The sequence below is a fragment of the Vigna unguiculata genome, chromosome 8, assembly GCF_037176805.1.
Source record: "Vigna unguiculata cultivar grain cowpea cultivar isolate G323 ecotype 2 chromosome 8, ASM3717680v1, whole genome shotgun sequence".
Taxonomy (NCBI): domain Eukaryota; kingdom Viridiplantae; phylum Streptophyta; class Magnoliopsida; order Fabales; family Fabaceae; genus Vigna; species Vigna unguiculata.
Window position 1 is genome coordinate 6,956,871 of NC_140799.1, and position 26,330 is coordinate 6,983,200.

The window sequence follows — 26,330 nt, forward strand, 5'->3', positions numbered from 1 at the left end:
TCTTTTAGAAGTATTAGCAACAGTGGCTGATGAATTCGTGTTGTTTCACTCACACTGTGAAGTAAAAGGCTAGAAAAGAAAGATACCGAAGTCTTGCACAAAAAGCGATCTTAAATAAATTATATATATATTTTTATAGATAGATAGTGAAACAAAATCCAAATAAATTTTCACAATGTCTCTTATAATTAACACTCAATTATATTTAGCATAATTTCGCAATGCAACCCAACTTCAATCTTTATAGACGACACAATCATGAATACATCTCTTCATAAATGTAGGAAAAATGTGTTCCTCTTTCATTCATTTAGTCCCTTGTATCTCCTCAATCACATTAAATAACCTAGTGAGTCCAATGATACAAACCTATATTTGCATCTTAACTTCAACAAAATTTCTATTTTTTAAAAGGGTTTTAGCACACAATCAAAACATGCTGACGCCCCTTTCAATCAAGATTTAGCACATGATGAAAACATTATCAGACTTCAACAAGACAATAGAACACCTACGATGCCTCTTACCTATTTGTTACCAGAAGTCTCCACAGGAACACAAACCATTCTTGAAATGGTGGAAGCGATTGCGGTCCCTCACCACAATCTCTCGCGCATAAACCTTAGAAATGAACTTAGTAGCAGAGTGGCAATCTTCACAAACACGCAAGTTCTTCACAATTCTAATTGGTGTTCCAGGGGGTGTACTCAGAAGAGCAAAAGCAATAGCAAGCTTTTCACTGTGTCTATACAAAGCATCTTCCTTATCCTCTTCATCAATGTCAAGCAACACCTGTGATGTTGCAGCCACATACCCTGCTCTCTTAATCTCCTTTCCCATCTCATCCACCATTTCATATATTTCTTTGTACTTATCATGTGACTTATCCCCAGCAACAAACTCGTACATTTCATTATTCATCTCAATCATGGTGCTCCCTGGAATCTTCCTCATCCCCTTCACACCCATCATCTCCCTAACCTTCCTCTTCTTCTCCCAGCGCATCAATTTTGCGTAAATGTTCGACAGCAACACATAGTTAGACTCGTGCATTGGCTCGCTCTTGATTAGTTCCTTAGCCACGCTCTCACCGAGCCTCAGCTCACCACGAGCATTACAAGCAGTGACTATGCTTCTCCATATGACCTGGTTTGGCTCAACTGGCATGGCTCCAACAAACTCCACAGCCTCCTTCACAAGCCCTGCTCTACTCAACATATCAACCATGCAGCCATAATGCTCAATCTTTGGCACAATGTTGAACCTGTTCTCCATGGTTTTGAAATAGTAATGCCCCTTATCAACCAGTCCTGAGTGACTACAGGCATAAAGCACCCCAACAAAAGCAACATCATCAGGCTCCACCCCTTGTTCCACCATCTCATCAAAAAGAGAAACAGCCTCCAATCCGCGACCGTGCATTGCCAAACCAACAATCACCGAAGTCCATGAAACTATGGTCCTCGTTTCCATTTCCCTGAAAATTTTCACAGCTCTGTCAACATCACCACACTTCGCAAACATGTCTATCATTGCATTGCACAACTTCTCAGACTTCGTTATGCTCTTCCTCTCAACATACGACTCCAACCACTTCCCCAACTCAAGCGCACCCAAATCAGCACACGCAGACAAAACTATAACCATGGTGATCTCGTCGGGACACATCCCTGTAACCTGCATGGACGTTGTCAAATCAATGTTTAAATTATGAATCACTAAACAAATTTTTGAATTGTGAATCATAATTTGCATCTAATTTTAGGATCAAAGAAATGAAAAATAGCTTCAGATATTCATATAGATTACACATAATGCTCAGAGTAATAAATTTAAACAAGAAATAGATTAGCTGCTAAGCCATATATCTCATAAAACAAGGTGAGGAAGATATTCCAAGAATATTTTATTCAAAGTCATATAAGCTTGTCACCTCTATAGTGAGGTTAACAAGACCAAGATTAAAATGAAATATGCAGATTGGTGGGTAATCTGAAGCAACAGGGTCAAAAACCATCATTTTCAAGTATTCTTAAGGAGTTGCAGTATAACCCTGACACGACATTGAATTCCATGGTCAGGTCATGGATATAGGATTAAAATGAAGAAAATGCAGGTAATTTGAGCCTATGGTCATGCATATTTTGAATTCACAAAGGTCAACAATTTTGTATAATTATTGCATGAAGATGTTTTTATGTTGAGTCATAAAAAATAATATTTTGATTACCTTAGATAACGTAATACATGACCAAATGTTAAGACACGCCTCTTTCATACATCATTCTTATTACACCTATCCTGATTCACTATTACGTGGACTTACATTGGATGTGATTAATTTCAACATTGTATGAAAAACATGGTAGGTTAACTAGAGCAACATCTCACGATGAAGGCCAACTACCATATTCACGAAATTATACCAACACCTCCACAATGATGTTCAAATGTTTTCACAAATTTAAAGTAGTATGCAAGAGCTGTAGCAAGGATTACATAGTTACATAGTTTGAACGTTAATGTGAGCAAAGGTTTCTAGAGGATATATCAAAGAATTGACAATATCAAACACAAATTTAATCATTTTCACATCTCTAGAATAAAAGGAACTTGTAGTTGTTTGTTATTTCTTTTTTCAAATATTGTAATTTAATTGTGTTTTCAAATTTTATTTTATCGTACCATTATATGTTTAATATTAATTAGGTACTCAAAATTTATACTAATTTGGTATATTATTTGAACTTTTATGTAATTTAATATTTTGTTTAATTTTTTTACGATTCTTCTATTAAAATTTTATGAAAATAATTTTCTTATTTACATGTACAGGCAGTTTTAGACAATTTATCATTCTTTTTCAACCAAATTTGCGGATCGTAGCAAGAATAATAAAAAATTATTTATTACTGTCATTATAATAGATAAATCAAAGAATAAAAATGTAGAATACCTTTTTAAAATTATTTCATCTTTCGTCGTTTGTGAAGGCATTGATTTTATTTATAAAATGATTTTTAATTTACTTTTCAATTTTTATCAGTAGAAAATAAGTGAGAAAGTGGAAGGTAGATTTAACAGCTACCTGCATCTCTCTGAACAGCGAAACTGCACGTGTGGAATTCCCGGCACGTGCGTAGCCTCCTATCATGGTGCTCCATGTCACCAAATCGCGGTCAGTACTTTCATCGAACACTTTCTGAGCAGAGTTCGGTTTAGACCCTTCCTCACAACAGCAATACATGTGGATCATGGCGTTCCGCACGTGGATATCCTCTTCGAAGCCGAACTTCACCACGGCGGAGTGGACCGCCATCCCCAGGGCCAAGCTCTCGATGCCGGCGCAGGCCTTGAGGACGAAGGGGAAGGTGAACTTGTTGGGCGAAACGGCGTGCCGGAGCATGAAGCGGTAGAAATGAAGAGCGCGGGGCTTGGCGTGCGTTGTTTGGGCAAAGGCTCTGATGAACGTGTTGAAGAGAAAAGCGTCGTGAAAGGCGCGACGGCGAGGGGTAGCCTCGTCATTCCGGTCTTCGGGGAATGTGACGGAGGCGGCGTAGTGAACGGCGTCGATGTTGGAGGCGGTGGAAGCGAACTTGGTGAGGACGAGAGGGTTGTGGTGGAGGCCAAGCTTGAGGATGAAGGCGTGAATTCGCGTGAGGGTGGCGAGCGTGTCGCACGTGCGGAGGAGCACCAAGCAGGTTTGTTCGGCGGCGCGTCGTTTCGTGGTGTCCGGAGGGAGTGGGACTTGGAGTTGGAGGCGTGAGAGGGTGGTGGTGAGTGCTGTTAATTGCATTGCTTCATTTTTATTTTCTTGTTGGAGAGTTCTTAAAAGCGGAATTACCTACATTTAAATCGTAAGGCAAGGAAAGGGAGGGTATAAAACTATAAAATTAAACAAATAAATTATAAAAACTTTAAAAACTCAAATAAAATATTTAAATTTATCATAAAATCATATAAAAAATATTATTATTGTTATTACATTAGTAATAAAATGGTCTAAACTTTGAAGTAGGTATCTTTCATTCTCATTGTCCGATCAAAAAAAGCCAGAGCAAGTCGAGTACAATATTAATGTTGCACTTCTGTTTTCACTTTCCAATTTAGTTTCTTTTGGTGGTGAGGGAAGCAGCCACGTCACTTACATACACGTTCTCTCTTACTCGCCTCTGTTATTACAACCAAATTTCTCATGAAATGCAAGTACAGAAGTTCATTCACTTTTGAAAACAAAATCTCTCCAAAAAATGAGAAGAATATGGAATCTTCTCTCCAAATCCAAACAACTCGCGGCGTTTTCAAGCTCAGCCTCCAAATTCCGCGTCACTGCGTTTCGCTCTTATTGCGATCAATCGAATCGGCAGAACCTTCCAGGTTAATCTCTATTCACATTTTCAATTCGATTTCAATTCCGTTATCATAATCATCCACGTTCTGTTGTAATTTGATTTTAGGAATTAACTGTCAATTAACTTTGTTTTTCATCTTTTGAATGGAATTCGCGATTTGTTAATTTCTGTGCGGAATTGTTGCTTTCCAGGCCCGCTTGTTCAGTACAAAAGTCTAGTTGATCAAGGGAAATTGCAGTATGATCCTTACCAAGAGAGTGTTGCTTCAGAGCTTGAGAGTTTGCTTGCCAGGTTGGAGCAGTATGAGAAAGATATGGAGGAGTATCATGTATAATTGGAATTGGATGTTCTATTACTAATTCATTTGTTGCACTAACCAGCATGTTTTTCTTCTCTTTAAATTTATTTGCAGGGCTTGGTTTTTATTTTGTGTTTGTGTTTGTGTATGTGGTTTTTGAATTTGTCCTCACTGTTGGTAGGTGAATCTAGCTAATTGGGAGAAGCAGCGGGAGAATGAGCGGCGGAGACTTCTTATGGAGGAAGTTGAGCTGCACCAGAAGGATGAGGACTGGTGGAAGCGGTTGAACAATAAGCTTACTGAAAGATGGGCATCCCGGTGAGTTCTGGGTTAATCTAACATGGTTTTGATTCAACTGGAGGCTTAAGACGATGCAATTTCACTGTTTCTATGGATTTTCAATGATGGTTGTAATTTCAAATTCAACTTCTGTCTGTTTACTGCAGATTTTATTACATTTTTCTGTCTTGGTTGGAATGTGTTCTGTGATTGAAGCTACTTGTATTGTGACATGTATTGAAGCTACATGTCCTTTTCCGTGATTCAGGAAAAGACCTGCGAATATGGAGTCAGGGGTGGGGAAATGGGTATCGTATCTTAAACGTGAGAAGAAGTTGGATTCACTTGTTGGTCGTCGTCCAACTGCTCCTCCAGCTCCTAAAGGACTTTACATATATGGCAATGTTGGCAGCGGTATTTACCTTGTTCTTTTCTTCTTTTGGATTGTTATGCTTACCAATGATGCAAACTTATATCAGGCTCATTTGATTTCTAAATATTAATTATGTATAGACATTACACTAGGGTACAGCTGATGTCTAAAATATAAGACATCCGGACACTATACACACACACACACATTAAATGTGACCAACATTACAAAAGTCTAATTTGAGAATTAAGATTCATATATTACCCTCAAAACAAGTTATTAAATAGATTTACAATTTCTATTATGATGCCTAAATGTAGTCTCTAGTTGCAACTCATCACGGGATAATTTTGCAACTTCTACAATTTCATACTTATTAAGATGGAATTGTTGAATAGAAAAATGGGCACTTTCTACAACAAAGTAGAACACTCCTTTTTCAAAATTATGTTCCCAAAAAATTTTGGGGAAAGCCAGACGTACTGTCACTTATTTAATTAACAGATCACCTTTTACTGTTTTGTCATTAAAAAGTTCAATGGAAGTTCTCTGCTCATTCTGTCCACATATAACTCATACAGTTTACCTTCCACCAAGAATATTTGGGTTTGTTTCATTTGTACATGTTCACAGACAACAAAGGGGAAAACTAGACCCTACGGCTAATAAATGTGTTTTCTTAGGGTACTTTGTCACACAAAAATAAGTTTTTTCATCCTCTTTCCAAAAAATTTGTGCCAATGGGGAAGTTAGTTATTTTAACCATCCTCATCTTCAAGGGAGAGTTTAAGAGAGAAAGATGATAAGCCTTTTATGTTTCCAAATTTGTCTTTGGAATCCGAAAATGAAGAAAAAGAAAAAAGAAATTCAAAAGAGTAATACAAGTGAAACTGAAGTTGAGGGAGAGAGTAGAGGTGAATCAAAATCTTGAATCTAGGTAAAAATCCTGAATGTGCTGGACCAATTATTAGACAACATGATGATGCAATATTTGGCAAAAATATGGTGTACACCCGAAGATGAAAGGTCATTCCAGGATGTACTCATGTTCAAGAGTTCAATCCTATATCATTTCATGAGGTAAATGTGTCTGGTCTAGTAAATTTTGATTCTGCTGTGATAAACTTCCTTCTGTAGAACTAGTTGCACAGGTAGACCAGAATCTAGATTTCCCAATTGCTCTTAATAAAGGAACTAGAGCCCGCACTAAACCACCTTACCCTTTAAAAAACTATTTGTCCTTTAAAAAATTCTCAGCTACCCCTACCCATAGAACCTTCCTCACAAGCTTAAATACTACAATTATACCTTCTTCTATATATGAGGCATTAATTGACAAAAAAATGGAAACAAGCCATGGATTTGGAAATTGAGACATTCAAAAAGAACAATACTTGTAAACTAGTAACCCTACCACTTAAAAAAAGAAAAAAAAATGGGTGTAAGTGGGTTTACACAGGAAAATACAAGCCTGATGGAACTATTGAGAGGTATAAGGTTAGTTGGTGTGGGGCCCAAAGAATGAGTGGGCTTCTTCAACCAATAGCGCATGAAGGCACCAAGACATGGTGGGGAAAAATATACCTAAGAAAGAAGAACCCAGGAGCTGAGGTGGCAGGCAGTTAGAGGAGAGAAAAATTATGGAGGTGAACAGAGAGATTCTATTTGTATTCAGTTTTGATGAGAGTTGGGGAGGGGGTGGATTTTATATTGAAAGAGGAGAGGAACCGTTTGGGTTGCTCTAGAGAGGAGCGTAGCTCTGATTTGGATTTGTTATCCTTCTATTTTTCTGTTTTTGCTAACAGAATAATACCTAAATCAGTTTTCTTTTCATTCTTTTCTTTTTCTCTATGCTTTTAAGGTGTGGGTCTGTATCAGTTGGTGGCTAAGGGCTCACTTCAACTAAATGGATTGGATTACATAAAGACCTTTGCACCAATTACAAAAATGAACATGTGTAGGTTTAGTTATGAATAGGAGATCAACTATTGGATATTACACCTTCCTTGGTGGAAACCTAGTAATTTGGAAGAATAAAAAACAAAGTGTGGTAGCTAGATCTAGGCCAAAGCAGAATTTTGAGCAATGGCTCAAGGAATATGTGAACTGTTATGGCTGAAAATTATACTAGAAGACTTGAAGATAAAGTGGGCTAAAACTAGGAGGTTATATTGTGATAATAAATCTCCAATCAGCATAGCTCAAATCCTGTACAACATGATAGAACTAAACATATTGAAGTAGTAGATAAACATTTTATCAAAGAAAAGCTTGACAGGGACTTGATTTGGATCCCATATGTGTCTACTCAAGGACAGCTTGCAGACATACTCATCAAGGGGTTTAACCGCAACAACTTTGAGAGAATTGTATCCAATGTGGGAATTGAGAACACTTTTTCACCAATTTGAGGGCTAGTGTTGATATATTTTAGTTTAGATTTTATTCTGTCAAGATATTTTAGGAAATTTTTGATTTTATTCCTATTGATTTTAATATTGTATATTGGTTGTATCTTGGTTTTAATACTAGCATATCAATCTGACAATTTTAGGGATTTGTTTCCCAAAATACGTTGTGCTTGTTTCCTAAATTATCCATCCAATGTATGTGTATATATATATATATATATATATATATATATATATATATATATATATATATATATATATATATATATATATATATATATATATATATATATATATATATATATATATATCAGATGTATGTAATGAGTCTCCTAATATCTACATCAACAAAGTTCATCATGAAGAATTTCATTCTTTCATGAGTAAGTTTTTTATTTTATAACGAGGAACTTGACCGAAATCTTAATTCATGACTAAAATGTCTACAATATTAAAGAAAAGTGGTAATGAATTTTATAACTTTAGAATGAAAATTAAAGAGGGATCAAGTTAGTCCAAGAGTGTTTTTCAAATAGTTCCTCCTCATTCTAATAGTTACTCCATTCAAGAGTATTTTTCAATAGGTACTCCTCATTCCAACAATTACTCAATTGAAGAGTATTTTTCAAGAGTTACTCCTCATTCTAATAGTTACTCGATTCAAGAGTATTTTTCAAGAGTTACTCCCCATTCTAATAGCTACTCCATTCAAGAGTATTTGTGTGTCAATGTACACCATAGAGTATATTATTAGGGTAAATAGTTGGTTCTGAATAACTAGTATTGATATATTTCGTTTTAAAGAAAGAAAAATAGTCTTGGTACAAAATTTTTAATTTTGCTAGTTTTGTTTGAACTCTGTTTATAGTTGATGTATTTGAACATATATTTGGTCTTTAATAATTGTCACGTATTTTATTAAAGGAAAAATTAACTTTAATATGAAATTAACCTTGAAGGGAGCCTTTTACCCTTTTCTTTTTACTTAGTAAATTTGAAATCCTCGATAACTGCCTTCAAGGTTAATTTCATATTAACGTTAATTATCCCATTAACCCATTAATAAACACAAATAGCATTTGCTAAAGACCAAACACATACTTGAATTGTCAAACTACTGTAATTAAGGATATGTAACAACATCCAATAATTTCCTATCTATCATAAATACACACACACACACACAAAATATCCAACTCTTCTCTAACTATGTTGGTTCAATTCTCATGTTGAAGGGAAGACAATGTTGATGGACATGTTCTATAGTTCTACTAAAGGAATTGTAAAACATCGAAAAAGGTATCACTTTCATGAGGTGAGTCTTATATGTTGCTTTCTAGAATGTATGGACCATCTTACCTTTCTTAGAGCATTGGTAATTATTAAGAACATGGTGTTGAAAACAAATCCTTCGCTAATATCCAGGCCATGCTCAGAATTAATGAACATATGCACAAGATATGGAAGAGCCAAATGGAAGAGAAGCCTTTGCAATCGACTGTTGCTGGTTGGATTATGAGTCTTCCATTTGACATGAAAGCTAAGGAGTGGTTGGCTGCAGAGGAAAGATACAAGCAAGATATGCAAATAAAGAACATTCTTCCAGCTGTAGCGGATAAGTTTTTCCTAGATGGAGAAGAAAATGAAAAAGGAGCTAGCATTTTGTGCTTTGATGAGATACAGGTAAAGGAAAATTCATACATTTTGTTATAATGAATTCCTCATATTTGTATCCTAATTATTGTTTCCTTGCCACTATCCATCAAACCTTGATTTTATCACTTGGAGGTAATAGATTTGATATACTACTTTCTTTTATTTAATAATTAGAGTTAGAATGTAATTAGCCATTAGCTATTAGGTGTTAAACTTTTTTTAGTCATTAGTTAACACAAATTTTAGGAAATTAGGATCATTGATTCCTAATTATTAGGCAAGAATTTACTGTATTTGATTCTACAAATTAGTATAAATAGATGACATTTTCTTATATGCCAGCATTAGTTTAGGTTTACTTCTGATCCCTGTTTTTGTCTCCTGGCTAAATAGTAGTAGCCCCCTTGGCCATTGCATGCTTTAATGACTGTTGCAACCAGAATCACCCTCTCTTGGTGACCACCAAGCTTTTTTCGCAGCTCTATGTGTGTTTTACATACCCATAACTAATTTCCTAAGACGACCTACTTGACAACACACCCTTTGCCTCCTTACTCACACTCAAGTGTCCCTTTTTTAGGTTCCGTTCCCTTGGCTTTTGACAAGTACCACTCAAATACTGCTATTGTGGTGACTTACATTATTGTTTTGTTGATTCCATGTGAAAAATTGAATGGGACAAGCAACTACAGCTCGTGGGTTGTTGTTGCTCAGTTGTAATTCTAGGGTCAAGGTCGTGAGGACCACTGGACCAAACAAGCCAAAGATATTCCAAGCATTGATCAAGCTCGATGGAAGCAAATTGATGCCTCTATGTGTAGCGTTCTCTGGTTTCCAAAGACAAGAGATTTTAGTCCAACTCTAATTAAACTCTAAGAATTTCTTATCATTCTCTGATCTTGCCCAACTCTCATTCTTCATTGTTATGCATCTTAACCTGAATCATCCCATGCTCCCGTGTAATATAAAAATACATTAAATGTTCGTCGCAGTGGATAAACCATTATATCTAATAACAACTTTTCAAATAAATCCCTTTAAAATAATTAATTATCATCTCATTTACTTATTTTTCTTTATTATTATAATTTTACAATGTCTTACAATCATACCTATGGTCCTCAAGTTAATAAAAGTGTTTTATCCCCTTTTGATTTGATTCGTTCATATATTTGAGGTCCTAGTTGCATCAGTTAAACTTTGGGTTTGAATTACTTTGTTATTTTCAGTGATGACTTTTCCCAATGTACTTGGTTATTCTTAATGTTGATGACATTGTCATCACTAGTGACGATGAGACTTGAATTCGACGCCTCAAAGAGCACTTTTCACAATAGTTTCATACCAAAGATTTAGGTTCTCTCAAACATTTCTTAGGCATTGAAGTTGCCCCCATCCTCTTTTTGCTTGTATGCTCTATTTTCTTATGTGCAATCTTTATGGATTGCTTTTCTAGAAATATTTCCCCTACCTATATGTATACTTCAATTTCATTTCATAGTATCTAGTGAAAACTCTGATGGCATTGAAGCACCACTGTTTTTAGTGTAGAATATGACTAAGTTTTGGTACTCTATATTTCAGACTGTTGATGTATTTGCTATTGTGGCTTTATCTGGAATTCTAAGCAGATTGCTGAGCAGTGGAACTATAATTGTGGCTACCAGTAATCGAGCACCAAGCGACTTAAATGAGGTGTTTTCTTTAGTAGTCAATCTTTCACAGTACCTGCTATCATTTTAACCAGTTTTTAGTTGTGTTAGAGTCAATAACTACACCATTGACATTGCTTATAATTTCTGTTTTAGAAGAATTAGATCCCCTCTCGACATAGACAAATTGGAAACAAGTTCTCACTCTTGCTTTTGTGCAGGCTGGTATGCAAAAGGAAATATTTCAGAAACTTGTCTCCAAATTGGAAGACCATTGTGAGAAGGTATTGATAGGGAGTGAAATTGACTACCGTCGTTTTATAGCACAAAAATCAGAAAACCAGGTGAGAATTGAAGTTATTTTTGTTCTGAACCTGGCTCAATTATGAAAAAATAACTTGTGCAAATGTGATGTCAATTTCTTTCATAGTAGAGGATGGGTAATGTGACAACAACAACAACAACCAAGTCTTTTCAATTTAGGAATATGATTAGCACCAACGCAGTCACTGTTTTAGGTTTTTAAAACTAATACATCTATACATGACGTAATATTACATCTCAAATACATTCTCTTTTATCTCTCTTTTTCTCTCTATACATAAAATCTTACAATTTTTAAAAAAGTCACATCTAAGTCTTTTTAACTGGTAATATATTGGTCAATCCAATGTTATAGAAATTTGTGGTCAACCTACCCAGCATTAAACTAGACTGTTATTTAGTTATGTGGATCTCTTAGTTTTTGCTCAGCTACCCTTTCCCGTAACTTTATGGTATGGATCATGAGCTTTATCAACTTATAATTTGCTTAATTTTGTGTATCTTCATCGTTAGAAATTATGTACAAGAACAACAACATCAAAGTCTTGTTCCACTACGTGAGGTCAGCTCTATGGATCATAACGTGATCATCTCACAACACCATTTGGCACAGTTAAAAGCCACAATAATTAGGATTATTATATGGTGGATATGTACCATTATGTAATCACAATAGTTGGGTAATCTTATTATGCATTTTGAAATTGGAATATATTGGTTTTTAACGGCTATAGATACGTAGGTGCACTTTTTGTGGCCTATCGAAAAGGAAGCAATCAATGAATTTGAGAAAAAGTGGCATGATGTAACAAGCAGATTGGGAGGAAGAATAGTTTCTAATACCACCATCTCAGTGATGTTTGGAAGGTATCCTATGTAACTTTAGTTCTGTTAAATGAGATGAATAATAAACATTGACAGTATAATTTCGTTCTATGCCAGGACACTTGAGGTTCCCGAAAGCGTTGATGGAGTTGCACGCTTTACATTTGAATATCTCTGTGGTCGTCCGGTACATTATTTCTCTTAATTTGTCTGTTTTCCAAAATACTTTTCCAACTAATGCAATTAGTAAATAGCCTTAATTGCCATTTTGGTCTTGGTATTTATTGTATTCAATTTTGTATCATTATTAATAAATGGTTTAATGTGGTTCTTTGACTTCAAGTGGACGTAAATGGTCCCCTATTTTCTGAAAATTGAAGCAACTTTGTACCTTTGTCTAAATTAACTTACCACTATTAGCCTCGATTGGTGACAATGTCACTTAAATAAACATTGACACTAATTAGCAACAACTTTTTAGTGATAGTTTAAAATTGTTGTGTTAATTAACATCATAATTTTAAGTCAATTTGGATCGAAGAGAACAAACTGGATTGATTTAAAAAATAAGGGAACAGTTTGATTCATTTATTAATTGGGGGATGAAATTGAACAATATAAATAAATAGTAGGACCAGAAAAGTTATTAAGTCTTTAAATATTTTTGTGTGGTTTACTTTTATTTATTTTTCTTAAATGGCAAGTTGATATTATGTGTTTCATTAAACTGTTCATGGCCCAAATGGGTAAGAACAACTTACAAGAGTTAGTTCATACTTCACACGTATGGTGGAACATTTGATTTAACTCTTTGCCTTCTGATGTTTATTCTTGTTTTGGTGACCTTTGTAACTACTATTGCCTTGAGGGTAGTAAAGGTAGAGGGAAGGAAGGTATTAGAGTACAGATTTAGAATAATGTAAAACTTTCTTTGATAATAAGGTAGGACTTGGAATCCAAAACTGTTTAGAAGTGCTTCAAAGGTATCCTCTCAACCCTGATTGGTTATATTGAAAATATTTCAAAATTGATCCCACAATTTAGGGATTTCTTAAACTATAGAAATACATGTATTTACAGCATATTCCTACTCTGATTACAACATAGAATTAGTTATATTTATAGCAATAAACAATTGAAATTTCTTAGAACAAACTTTAAAATTAACTCAACCACAACCCCTCACGCCAAAAACCAAACATCTCAAGTTGGACTAAATATTTGTGGATGGTCTAATAGCGAGTGGCAAGATAGGCCCAACAAGCCTCGCTACGATAGGCCCAATTTATAAGTTGAGGTTTGCAGCTACTTATAGATTATAATTTGGTCATATTTATAGTTGATGTGAGATCTCCAACAGAATTATTATATAACTCTTTAATAATAAACAAATTAGCCTTCAAAGTTTTTGAGTTAGGAATGTTTAACCTGAAGAAGGAAAGGAGGGATAAGGCTAAGTTGAGTGAAAATCTAGTTGGAGAAAGGGTACCCAAAATACCACCATGGATTGATGTTTAGGTGGTTGGTTGTGAAGACCTTAAGGATTGTACAAATCCTATGCTTTGTTGTTATTCCCTTGCTTCTTTATTACTATTTGGCTTGCATTCAAATCATGATTTTAATTCTTCAGTGTGATTTTTCATATGCAAGCAGGTGCACATGAGATGCTCTCTCTCTAATTATTTTTTATTTTCAGTTGGGTGCTGCAGATTATATTGCAGTTGCTGAAAACTTTCACACTGTTTTCATATCTGATATTCCAGTAATGAGTATGCGCATCCGTGACAAGGTATTATCAGTACAAATAAGTTAGTTAGCCCCAATGTAGTGATAATTGCCTAATTTACTGCTGCAAAATATTATCAGAAACTGGCTTTCTTATTCTGCATCAGTATATTTTTAAAGATATTCCTCAAGTACATTACTTAATTTTTTATCTATTATCCTTTGCATTTCTTTACAGTACACTTGTTTCTGCTATCCGTGTCCTGTTTTGAGAAAAATAAAATTCTACATTTCAGGCACGGAGATTTATTACCCTTATTGATGAGTTATACAATCATCATTGCTGTCTATGTTGTTTGGCATCCTCTTCAATTGATGAATTATTTCAAGGAACTGAGGAGGGCACACTTTTTGACTTAGAAAGGTAATTTTATCTGTTTTGTGAGCTATATGATGCATGAAGAGCTTTGGATTACATAGTATAATTGTTTTAGACCTGCCTCACCAGAAGTAAAACTAAACTAGTGTAACAGGGTGACCCTAAGGTTTCTCCATTGTTGTCCTAGACATTAGTCATTTTATGTTCTTAGGCCCATGTTTCCTTTATTTTCAAAAGAGTTCGTTGAATCATTTAAGTGTGATGTGTGTCAGTGAGCAAAACACCATTGTGCCACATATTCTCCTTGTAATAGAAAGTGTTGATTCTTTTGAATTAATTCACTCTAATATATGGGTCGTGCATCAAATTCTAGTATTACCAAATGCTAAATGATTCCTCACTTTTATTGAAGATTTTATTCATATCACATGGATTTTCCTCATGAAAGAAAATTTTGAAATTTTTTCTTTATTTATAAAACTTTTTTGTATGATACACTCATGATTTTGGAAGTCAGTTAAATGTGTGCATACTGATTATGGGAGGGGACATGTAAAACCATCACATGTTCTTTTTGAAAATGGTGTTGTTCATGAAAGAAAATGTGTGGATACACAACAAAAATATATTTTTGAAAAAAAGATAGGCACCTCCTTGAAGTGACTTGGGTCATTCTTTTCCAAGTGCCTATCCTTAAGTCTTATTAGGGGCAGGCTATCGCTGCCTGCCTCATTAACAAATTACCCATGCGTGTTCTGAATGCTTTTAGTCTTGTTAAATCTATATCATCTTTCTTTCTATTTGTTCATTTTGTCTAGCCTACAAATTCTTCATTTTTGGGTGTGTTGCATTTTTGTCCATTTTAACAGTTAGTTTCCAGGGAAATTAGACCCTAAAGTCATTAAGTACATATTCATTGGTTATGTTTCTGATAAAAAAGGTTTATCTTTGTTACCATCCTGAGTCAGAAAATTATACCTCCATGGATGTCACTTTTCATGAAATTGAATCTTTTTACACGTGTCCTCAACATCAGAGGGGAGTTCTATAGAAGTTGAGCCTTTTGAGTCACTTGAGACGGTTCATTTAATTTAGGAATCTTCTCATATTGTTATTATCCTTGATACATCCTGCAAGGCCGTTTCTGATGAGGGAAATTTTGTTTCTAAGCCAGGATCAATACTAGATATTAGTGATACAAAGAGTCTCTTTCGTATACAATATCAATGGAGACAGGGGATCCCACACTAGTCCAAGAACAGCTCCACTCTTCTGAGCTGGATGTAAGTGTTTATACTTATGAACCTCTAGAAAATTCCTTGAATAGTAACTCTGAGCCTAACCTTAATGATGTGCCTATTGCCTAGAGAAAAGGAAAACAATCAATTTGTGTCCACTAAGCACCTTTGTGTGCAACACCAAATTTTTCTCTGTGGCATTCATGTATTTAGAGTTCCTACATTAGTACAAGAGGCATTAAAGGATAAGAATTAGATTTAAACCATAAATGAAGAGATGAGTGTCATAGCAAAGAATCAGACTTAGGAGATTGTTGACTGGTCACAAGATAAAGAGGTTGTAGGCGTAGGTGGATCTACACTGTAAAATATTGTCTAATAACACATTAGATCATTACCAAGCAAGCTCAATTGCAAAAAGATATACTCAAACCTACGATGTTGGTTAAGAGGAAACATTTTCTTCTAAGGCATAGATGAATAAGGTTAGAATCATTGTCTTGTTGGCAACACACTTTGGGTGGGAGCTACTTCTATGGTATAGATGAATAAGGTTAGAATCATTGTCTTGTTGGCAACACACTTTAGTTGGGAGCTATAATGGTTTGATATGAAAAATGTATTTTTGCATGGGCATCTAGAAGGAGTCGATATGGAGATCCCACATGACTTTGGATCTATTGAAGAGAGAGAGGAATAAGATGTTTATGCCGAAGAAAGCCTTGTATGGACTAAAAACACTCACCCATGCTTGGTTTGCGAGACTAACTTAAATTATGATTTCCTTGGGATACCATTGATGTCAAGGTGATCATACCCTATCTATCAAACATTCCTTTGAAGGGAAACTTACTCTTCTCTTCGTTCATGTGTATGAGCATGAGAAACGGATCTTGAAAGAAAAGTTTGCTGCTCAATTCGAGAAGGATCTAACAAAACATAAAGTTCTTCCTTGGAATAGAAGTTGCGTACTCTAAAAGGAGCATCTTTATCTTCCAAAGGAGGTATGTTCTAGGCCTGATCATAGAAATGAGTAAGATGGATTGCAAGGCCACTAGATTGCGTATAGAATAAAGCCATAGAACTGGGAGTGACAAAGATAGTTTTCTAGTGAATAAAGGCCAATATCAAAGACATGTAGGGAAGCTTACTTATTTAGCTCACACTATATTAGACATAGCTTCTATTGTGAGTGTGGTTAGTTAGTTCATCAAGATCCAAGAATGACATTTTCGGGCTATGAATAGAATCCTCAATATTTGAAGACAAGTCCATGAAGGGAATTGTTGATCAAGATGAATGGAAAATGAAATATAGAGATATATGTTGATGCAAACTATGTTTAGTTTGTTATTGATAGGAGGTCTACCTCATGATATTGCATGCTCTTGAGTGGAAGGTCTAGTGTGGAGGCAAAATTTCGAGTTATGGAACAAGGGGCATGTGATTGCTATGGTTGAATAGTATTAAAGTGAAATGAAGAATCTTTGACCTGCTTTTGTAATAATAAATCAATTATTAGTATTGCTCAAAATAGATTTCAACATATTATGCCCAACTACATAGAGATAGACCAATACTTCATCAAAGAAAAACTGGATAATGGCTAGGGATGGCAACGGGGCGGGGCGGGGCGGGTACGGGTATCATGATCCCATCCCCATCCCCATAATAAAAATTCATCCCCATCCCCATCCCCAAACCCAACGGGTATACAACTTTTGACCCATCCCCATCCCCACCGGGTAACGGGTATTTTCTTATACCCATACCCATACCCATTTTTTTATTGTTCCATATATCAATTAAATATTTTTTATAAAAAAAATTTAAAAATCACACCAACGGAATCATGATACTATCAAAATATTCAATATTAAAATAACATACTCTTTTTGATTTTCATGATGTCAAATATTAAGAAAAATATTATAATAGTATAAATCTCAAATTAAAGTATCAAATAACAACTAAATAAAATTCAAATAATTATATAAAAGCTAAAAAATTACACATTACTAAAATTTTATAATAACCAAAATATTTATTAATTTTACAAATGATCAGTGGTTTCATTTGCATTCGATCCACCTACACATAGAAAAAAAATGAAAAATTAGATATGATATAATAATTGAAATTGAAAATTTTAATTACTAGAATATAATGTACCTTCTTCATCAGATTCATTTTCACTCATGAGAACATCTTTTCCTTTTAATTTTTTAACACCTACAAACACCAAATGTAGAATATTAGATGAGAATTCACAAAAAATACTAACAAAAAATATTAATAAATTTAAGTAACTTACCTAGATGGTTTGAGTTCCATATCCAACTTCTTGTACACATCAAAGCCTCTATAGTAAATAATTAAACATTATCATGAAACAAAAAATAAATAATAAATAAAATTATCATAAAGGAGTAAAGATAATTAAATGTGTGACCCAAATTTGAGAATATCCATTTGAACATAACATAACGGAAAAAAAAAATGTATAATTAAGATTATGATAAAAGGAAAAGTACCTTGAAGATCTGCTTAAACCTTAAAGAACAAGCCAAATAATTAAAAGAGAGTAAAAAAGTGTATAACCAAAGTAACAAAAAGAAGAGCTACAAAATAAGAGTCAAACATTTTCATGAAAATAAATAAATAAATAAAGATAATCAAATGTGTAACCTAAAAATTATTTCATAGAATGAAATTGAGGAACACCTATTTGAACATAACCATGTACAGAGAGTAAAAATTATGTAATAAGAAGAAGAAAAATTACCTTCAAAATTAAATCTTGAAAAACAAACCAGACAATTGAGAGAGTAAACAAAGTGTATAACAAAAAACAAAGAGAATGAGAAATATGTTATATATATATATATATATATATATATATATATATATTATATTATATATTATATTACTATGTATATATATATTATATGTGTGGATATCTTATGTTTATATATATATATATATATATATATAATTATTTATATATATTATATTATATTATATATTATATTATTATTACTATGTATATATATTATTAATGGCCTTATAATTGCTTCCTACATTCCCTTAGAACTTCAACAAGCAAAATTGTTTACAAAGAGTCTTTACACATAGCGATTTCATAATCTTATATGCAAGTTGGGAATAATAGATATTCATTTACCAACCTAGGGGAAAGTGTTGATTTACGAGAAGATATTATCATTATGTTGAGTTACAAAGATCTGTTGTTAAATATTGTAATTATTTATTGTAATTATTTTTGGGTGGTAAAGTTCTATATGTACCATGTCATGATATTTGAAGAGGTTTTAGATTTTATTCTATCAAGATATTTAGGAAGTTTCAGATTTTATTCCTATTGGTTTTAATTTTGTATATTGACTGTATCTTGGTTTATTACTAGCATATCAATCCTTGAATCTTGGGGATTTGTTTCCTAGCATAGGTTGTGCTTGTTTCCTAAGTTATCCATTCAATATATGTTTGTATGTATGTATGTCAGTATATATGTTAGATGTATGTATTGAGACTGAATAAGAGAGAAATTATTTTTTTCTAATTTTGAGATTCCCACATGCCTACATCACCCCAACTACCATGATCATCATAATTTCCCCCAATCTATAAAAGGAAAAAGTTATTTGAATGCCACTTTATAGAATAAAATACGATAAATCTTACCTAATAATCAGGAAATAGTGATCTTAATTCCCTAGTATATATGATAGCTAATGACTAATAAATTTGTAACAGCTAATGACTAATTACATTGTAACACTTCCTCTCAAGCTGGGACATACATGTCATATGCACCTTAGCTTGTTGCAAATGCAATCAATCCAAGGACCTCTAAGGGATTAGTGAACTTGTTAACCAACTTGGTCACTAAAATTGACAAAAACAGTTGTGTTCTTTAGAGAGCATCTTTTCTCTCACATAGTGATAGTCATTCTCTATGTGCTTAGTTCTTTCATGGAAAGATTGGATTTGATGCAATGTGATGTGCAACTTGATTGTTACAAATAAACTTTGTCCCAAGGATGTCACCAATCTTTTACTCTGGTAGAAGTTGCGTGAGCCATAACACGATATTCTGCATTTGTATTGTTTCCAGCAATTGTGTTTTGGTTCTTGCTACTCCATGGGATGAAGTTCCCTCCAATAATAAGAACACAATACCCAAAGTTGATCTTCTATCTAATGATGATCTTACCCAACCCACTTACAAATAACAAGTGGTCTTAGTATTGCCTTTGTCTTCGTATAATAATCCTTTTCCTAGAGCATTTTTTATGTATCAGAGAATGTGTCACAGCATCTCAATGACTATCACAAAGGGCATTTAGAAACTCACTAACAACACTAACAAGGAAAGTGATATCGGGTAACTGAGGCGCAAATGAAGCTTGGTGGTCTCTAGGGGGAGGGTGGTTCTAGTTGCAGCGGTTACTAGAGGAATAAAACAATCGTTAACAATACATGACACCCATGTTGTGTGCTGTAGGGAACACCTGTTTGTTCATCGTAGGAGGACTACAGCCCTCTGGCAATTTTTGGGTTAGACATTGCTCTACCTGATACTTATTGTTGAGAATAAAGAAAATAGGGATTGAGATTAATCTCCTTTATGTATAAACCACACATAGGGTAATCTATTTATAATAGAGAGAGGTACAAGTAAAAAGAGTAACTGAAAATAAAAAGATTAAATAGAAGATATTGTTTGATATTGTGGTTATCAATATCTAACAATATCTTAATAATATCAAACAATATCTAACACTTATGATACTTATATTGTTGCATATTTCCATTATGCACTTTTTGTGGGAGCCCTTTTTGCTTTATTTGCAGGATTGGTAAAATCTTTGGTGGGACATACTCTTAAACTTTAGGTCAAATCCATTTTTGGGTCACTGTTTTTCGGGGTTAATCTGACCCTCTTTCCCATGGATTTTGCAGGGGTTTACTATCAATGCATTTGAATCAGTTTTCCTCCTCATTTTTCATGTATTTTGAAGTCTTTTTACTAGAAGTTTCCAAATAATGAATTAAGCAATGCGGACTTGAGACTTATCAGCTTTGCTTTTGATAGTATTGTCCTAATTAAATGATTCACAGTTAACTGAACCTTCTCACTCCTGTTTTGATTCCAGTTTCCAGTTCGAAACAGAGATCGATGGTGGGAAACTTCGTCGCAATGTCTTGGCAGAAGGCAGGGTAAGCTCAGCAGGTGCCCCTTCTAGTATCACATCCATACTATCTGGTCAAGAAGAGTTGTTTGCTTTTCACAGAGCTGTAAGTAGCAACTGTTCTCTGCTTTTAGTATAGAAAGTATTAGTAAAAGAGAAATTAATCAATATAAAGGCCAAGGGATATATTAACAAAGGGTTAATTATGTTTATGTTTGTAGTTCATGAACTTAGATGTAAAATTAGAATTCATCTCAGTACGAAACTTTGATACGTTTTAGTCCATACATTTCAAAAGTGAATTAATATAGTCTTTTTAATGAAGTTATGTTAAATTTTTTTACATGTCAAACGTGTTTTCTGGCTGACATTGAAGCGAGAATGTGTTAAACAACATTAATATCTCAAATGATAGCATGAAAGGTGTTTGGTACGTAAACAAAATTTAATATAATTGGATTAAAAGGATTATATCTATTCATTTTTAAAAGTTTACAGACTAAAATGTATCAAAGTTTCAAACAGAGACAAATTCTAATTTCGTGTCTAAAATTCATTTTTAAAGTTCATGGACTAAAAACATATTTAATCTATTTAAAAATCAAAATATCTTTTATGGAGTCTAAAATATTAGTGACATTTCTAAATTTTTGTGTCAAAATCTTAATCGTCAAACAAAATAGGATGGAAGGAGTGTCTCCTAAATTATTTGTACAACTCCTATACTTGGATGGAGTAAGTAAATTACCTATTAACATTTGAGTCTTCCTTTGTAGGTCTCGCGGCTGATTGAAATGCAAACTCCATTATACTTGGATGGAGTAAGTAATTTCCACCCCTATTTTCAGAGGATATATAAACAGTCACAACAATTGTGACAGCCTATATTCTGATCCATTAACCTGATTTTATTTTCTTTTTGAATTTCCTTGTTCTGCCTGAAGTTGTTGTCTGACGTTATATTGACTTTATATCCTTGGTGTAATCATCTGTCAATACTGGTGCAGTAATAAGCACCAAAGACTTGACGAGTGATCAAATTAATGACATGTTTATTCTTTAGTCCTTACAAATAAGGGAGGAAACAAGGATACCTCCTTCGGGGCAATCAAACCCCCTCAGTGAACAAAAATTTCTGTGTCTATTTTAATTTAATATATTTGAACATGATTTCATGAGTCCGAGGAATTCTGTATAGGAATGATCCATCTTTAACATCAGCTTTCTCAAATACTACATTATTTTCTTTACATTAAAATTCTTCTTTTGTCCTCTAATTTGTTTGAAAAATTTAATTAGATTCATAATTTTTATTCGGTATAATTAAGTCCTTTAGTTGTTAAAAGTATCTAATTAGGTCATTTTCATTAGATTGACATTAGTATTTTGTTTTTTCATTGTTATTCTTTTATTTTAATATTTTACCAAGTGGCAGTGGCAGTGACAGTGACTTGTGTTTAATTTAGTTTTTATATTTACAATTTTAACTCAATTTAATCATAATTTTGTTTTTTTTAAATGGAACAATTAGGGATATAAAAAAATTCATATATGCAGGTATCTGCGAACAAAACCTGTAACAGATAGAAAATGGATATTAAAATTGGATATCCGCAAATAACAAATACGGATATTTTTTATACTCACATGTTAGCCGGATAGGTATGAATATCATAGTATTTATATCGTGAGAAAACACGTGCACAAATTACAGGCCTTAATTGAAAGACACGTGCACAAATTTTAATTTCACTAAATAACTCGGGTAATTTTGGTATATTAAAATGTTGGGGGCAGCAAGAAATCTTATTTTGCATGATCATTAGTTAATGCACAACTTTTTTAGAAATTCCAAGTTAAATTACCTATTAAATTAAAAGCCTTTTCTTCCTGTACCGGAGGAATTTCTCGTGGCACCACCAATAATTCAATACACCAAAATTTCCGTACGAGTTTATATGAACTGTACGTGTGTTGTTCACCGTTTGGGTCTCTCTTCCTGTATCTCCAAAACTTTTTCTGCACCTCAAATATCCTTTAACATTTAAATAAAGTCACATCTCCAAAATTACATCTCCAAAATTAATTTTAATTATCGATTTTTGAAAGTCAAAATATGTTATCAAAAATCGATTTTCGAAAGTCAAAATACATTATTAGAAGTGAAGTTTCAAAAGTCAAAATATTAATTCTATTTTTAATATTTTTAATTTTATTTAAATTTATGTTTTCTAAATTTTAAATGTTATTTTACTTTATTATTTATTATTTTATTTATCTTTTATGTTTTCATATTTCTTAATATATATTTGAAAAATAAAATAAAATATTAATATATATATATATATATATATATATATATGTAATTTTATTTTTATTTAATATACTGAAAAATAAATATAAGTGTAAAAATAAATAAAACTAAAATATTATTAAATTTTAAATAAAAAAACGAAAAATGAAAATGTTTAAAATAATAAAACTTTAAATTAAAAAGAAAAAGAGAAAAAATAATATATATATATATATATATATATATATATTTTAAGATATTAAATATATTTTATTTAATTATTTTTGTATTAAATTTTTAATAAATTATATTAAAATATATTTGCATTTATAAATATAAAAAATATATAATGAAAAAAAAATTAAAAAATGTGATTAAAATTAAATATTTAAACTCTAAATAAAACTAAAAAAAATACAAATGAAATATAAAATACTATACACATTAATTATATAAATAAAATAATTATAAAAATACCTATAAAATAAATAAAAATAAAAATAAAATAGAAAAACAATTTAAATTAAAATAATAAAACTTTGACTTAAAAGAAAAAAGAAATATATATATATATATATATATATATATATATATATATATATAACTTTTAATCAGATGTCGACTTTTGAAAATATCTTTTATCTTCGACATCTGAAAATAATTTTTGGAGTGTGTTCATCGTGGTTTTTGCTTAAATGGTCAAATAGTATTGTTGTGATTTTTGAAATTTTTGGAGGTATAGAAGAAATCCTTGGAGGTGTAGGAAGAAAAAGACGGAAGAAAAAGACCCTCACCATTTTTTGCCGATAAGATGCATTTGAAGTTCTTGAAGTTGAGTAGACCATTGCTTCCAACACTCCTTATGTTTTTTTCCTACAGCCAGCACATGTGATGAAATAACCATTTTACTTTTAGTGAAAACAATTTTAAATACATTTCAACTTATGTACTTCGAGATATTTTCAAATTATAAAATTATATAATCTAAAATGTAGTTTTAAATTTGAAAATTTATTTTGAATTATACAATTCATAATAGATTTAAATAACATATACATTCTATATTATTTCTACATTATGTAATCTGAAATATATTTTTAGATTCGAAAATACGTTTCAGATTACACTCACAATTTGATATGTATTATTTATTCAAATGGATTAAATATGTTTTTGGTCTTTCGATTATAACGTAAAATTGAAATTGACTCATGTTCAAAACTTTGATTTTGTTTTGTCTCTTAACTTTAGAAAGTAATGGATATAGTCCATCCCACTCAACGACGTTAAATTTTTTCTGACATGGCTAACGACATTCCACTGGGAAGGAAGTATGCATTGTTTACATTACCTTCACACGTGTTGTCCATTGTCAATAATTAATTTGTTGAAATGATATTTTTTTTAAAACGTGCAACACTGATTTTTAAACGTTATATTGAATTCCAAAGCTTGTGAATGGTTACTAAATTCAAAAATTGTTCAAAGCGCGATTATTTTATTGAAATTGAAATCGTTTGGTGTTGAACATTGTAGTTGTTGTTGAGGGATTTTGTGAAAATCAAAGGCTGCTCAGAAAGGTGGAATCACGTGGTTAAGAGCAACGATGATACAAATTAGGTGAGTGTTTCATTGTTTTTGTTGCATTTAGGGTTATGTTGGGGTTTACTAGGGTGAACATTGGTCCAATACATGGTCTAAAGAAAACCCTATTCTATTGGGCCAAAAATACAAAGCACAAAATTAAAACCTAATATGATATTTACAAATAAAGAGTCCTAGACTAGGTCTTCACATCCTCCTTGGCCCATGTGAACTTCATTTTGGGCCTTGCATGCTTAACGAATGCACATTCTTCTTGTTTCCTCCTAGCCATGGCTTTAGTAGTTGGTCCCTTAGCTAGAGGTCTCTCATCACAAAACATAACTACCCCTTACGTAATATCCCTTACTATCCATTAAAAATTAACCCTTACAGTTTCAATTTAGCTAAAATATCACACAAAATATAACTGTAAAAGCCCAAGATACAACGGAGAAACACATCTTAATTTGCCCCATTTTTCTCTATGCCATTAACTTTGTCTTCAACTTAGCATTCTCTTTAGCAATTCTAGCACAATTTTTTTCACTACCAAAAACACTTTCTTATTCTTCTTCTATGTTTGTCTTTCCTTCCATCTGAGATTCTACTTGAACAATCCATTGGAAGTAGTTACAATGTGTGTGAGTAGTCTACAATGAAAAAAAAAAAACACCTTAGCTAAATCAAATACTATAAATTTTAACACTACAAAATACTTTTGACTTACTACCTAGTTTATACATCTTCAAAAAAATCTTCCACCATTCTTCATGGTGTTTTCTTTCAACAACAACAATCTTTCCCCACAACCACAAAGTTTTGGTCTCAACTGTGAAGATGAAGATGACGATGTCATACATTTTGTCCATAACTTCTTTACATAGTTCCAAAGGTACAACAACACTGGGATTTCATCACATAATACTTACTTGAAATCCTCAATTTATTAACACACCAAAACCAACAATGATGTAAAACCCTAATCCTAAAAAATTCCCAATTAATTTATACAAACACAAAATACGACATTACTTACCCTTCTTTTAACTATGTTATTCATCTATGCCACCAATATTCTTCAACAATTTCTTTTCTTACATTCACAATGGCCTTTGACTTCAATTTTGATTCATATGAACCCAAACGAAACCATTCTCTAATGTTAAAACATAGTTAAATCAACCCATGTTTAAAAAAATATTCTCTTTCAAAACATTATTCATTGACATGTGAACGATATGTGTCAAGGGACGTATAAACAGTTCATACATCCTAGTGGAACATTATTTGACACGTCAGAAAATAATTAATGTCGTTGAATGGGAGGGACTATATTCATTGCTTTTTAAAGCTAGGTGACCAAACATAATCAAAGTTTTAAGCATTGACTAGTTCCAATTTTACGTTATAGTTGAGTGACCAAAACCATATATAATCATATTCAAATCTATTCAATTTTGTTTCTTCTTCTTGTTCCCCACTTCATTCATTTGTTGTGACCCTTATAACCCCAATCTCCTAGTCAAAGTGATGATGGTTTTACCACATTTTCATCCACTGGTTCAAATTATTAAACTCTCTCTCTCTCTCTCTCTCTTTCTCTATCTCTCTCTCTCTCTCTTTATAATCCACTTCTCTCCATTTCACGGGAGACATTTCTACGTTCTTTAGTGAATTCATGAATGCTTATAAACCCTTAAGTTGAAAATGATGATTTTTTTTTCA

The 26,330-nt window shown here is 32.8% G+C and overlaps 2 protein-coding genes across 4 annotated transcripts; one reads left to right on the top strand and one right to left on the bottom strand.

The window, feature by feature from the left end:
* Window positions 1–222: 222 nt before the first annotated feature.
* LOC114194171 (pentatricopeptide repeat-containing protein At4g21065-like) lies at window positions 223–3,843 on the bottom strand. The gene is made up of 2 exons (XM_028084262.2): window positions 3,089–3,843; window positions 223–1,677 (listed from the first exon to the last, which is right to left on the bottom strand). Exons 1-2 carry the CDS (start codon window positions 3,794–3,796, stop codon window positions 535–537), a joined length of 1,851 nt encoding a protein of 616 aa, XP_027940063.1. The 5' UTR covers window positions 3,797–3,843; the 3' UTR covers window positions 223–534.
* Window positions 3,637–21,906, top strand: LOC114194172 (AFG1-like ATPase family protein). 3 transcript variants are annotated; one of them, XR_003606349.2, is made up of 15 exons: window positions 3,637–3,776; window positions 4,111–4,377; window positions 4,544–4,680; window positions 4,832–4,968; window positions 5,198–5,343; window positions 8,949–9,028; window positions 9,139–9,396; window positions 10,954–11,064; window positions 11,243–11,365; window positions 12,088–12,212; window positions 12,288–12,357; window positions 13,867–13,959; window positions 14,192–14,319; window positions 15,449–15,557; window positions 20,693–20,833. XR_003606349.2 is itself a non-coding variant. In XM_028084263.2 (15 exons), the coding sequence occupies exons 2-15, from the start codon at window positions 4,251–4,253 to the stop codon at window positions 21,604–21,606; spliced, it is 1,779 nt and encodes a 592-aa protein (XP_027940064.1). In that variant the 5' UTR covers window positions 3,637–3,776; window positions 4,111–4,250; the 3' UTR covers window positions 21,607–21,906. The 3 variants fall into 3 exon arrangements, 2 of the variants coding, with proteins under 2 accessions (XP_027940064.1, XP_027940065.1); XM_028084263.2 differs by lacking the exon at window positions 15,449–15,557 and adding an exon at window positions 21,505–21,906 and having other exon boundaries at window positions 20,693–20,834; XM_028084264.2 differs by lacking the exons at window positions 3,637–3,776; window positions 15,449–15,557 and adding an exon at window positions 21,505–21,906 and having other exon boundaries at window positions 4,244–4,377; window positions 4,544–4,643; window positions 20,693–20,834.
* The last annotated feature ends 4,424 nt before the right edge of the window (window positions 21,907–26,330 follow it).

What these genes read in the sequence shown, in the direction of transcription:
- LOC114194171 (XM_028084262.2), bottom strand. Translation starts at nt 3,796, where the DNA reads ATGCAATTAACAGCACTCACCACCACCCTCTCACGCCTCCAACTCCAA. An exon ending in CGCTGTTCAGAGAGATGCAG is followed by an intron (nt 1,678 to 3,088) that starts GTAGCTGTTAAA and finishes ACGTCCATGCAG; the next exon opens with GTTACAGGGATGTGTCCCGA.
- LOC114194172 (XM_028084263.2), top strand. Translation starts at nt 4,251, where the DNA reads ATGAGAAGAATATGGAATCTTCTCTCCAAATCCAAACAACTCGCGGCG. An exon ending in TGTGCTTTGATGAGATACAG is followed by an intron (nt 9,397 to 10,953) that starts GTAAAGGAAAAT and finishes TCTATATTTCAG; the next exon opens with ACTGTTGATGTATTTGCTAT. An exon ending in AATATCTCTGTGGTCGTCCG is followed by an intron (nt 12,358 to 13,866) that starts GTACATTATTTC and finishes TTTTATTTTCAG; the next exon opens with TTGGGTGCTGCAGATTATAT.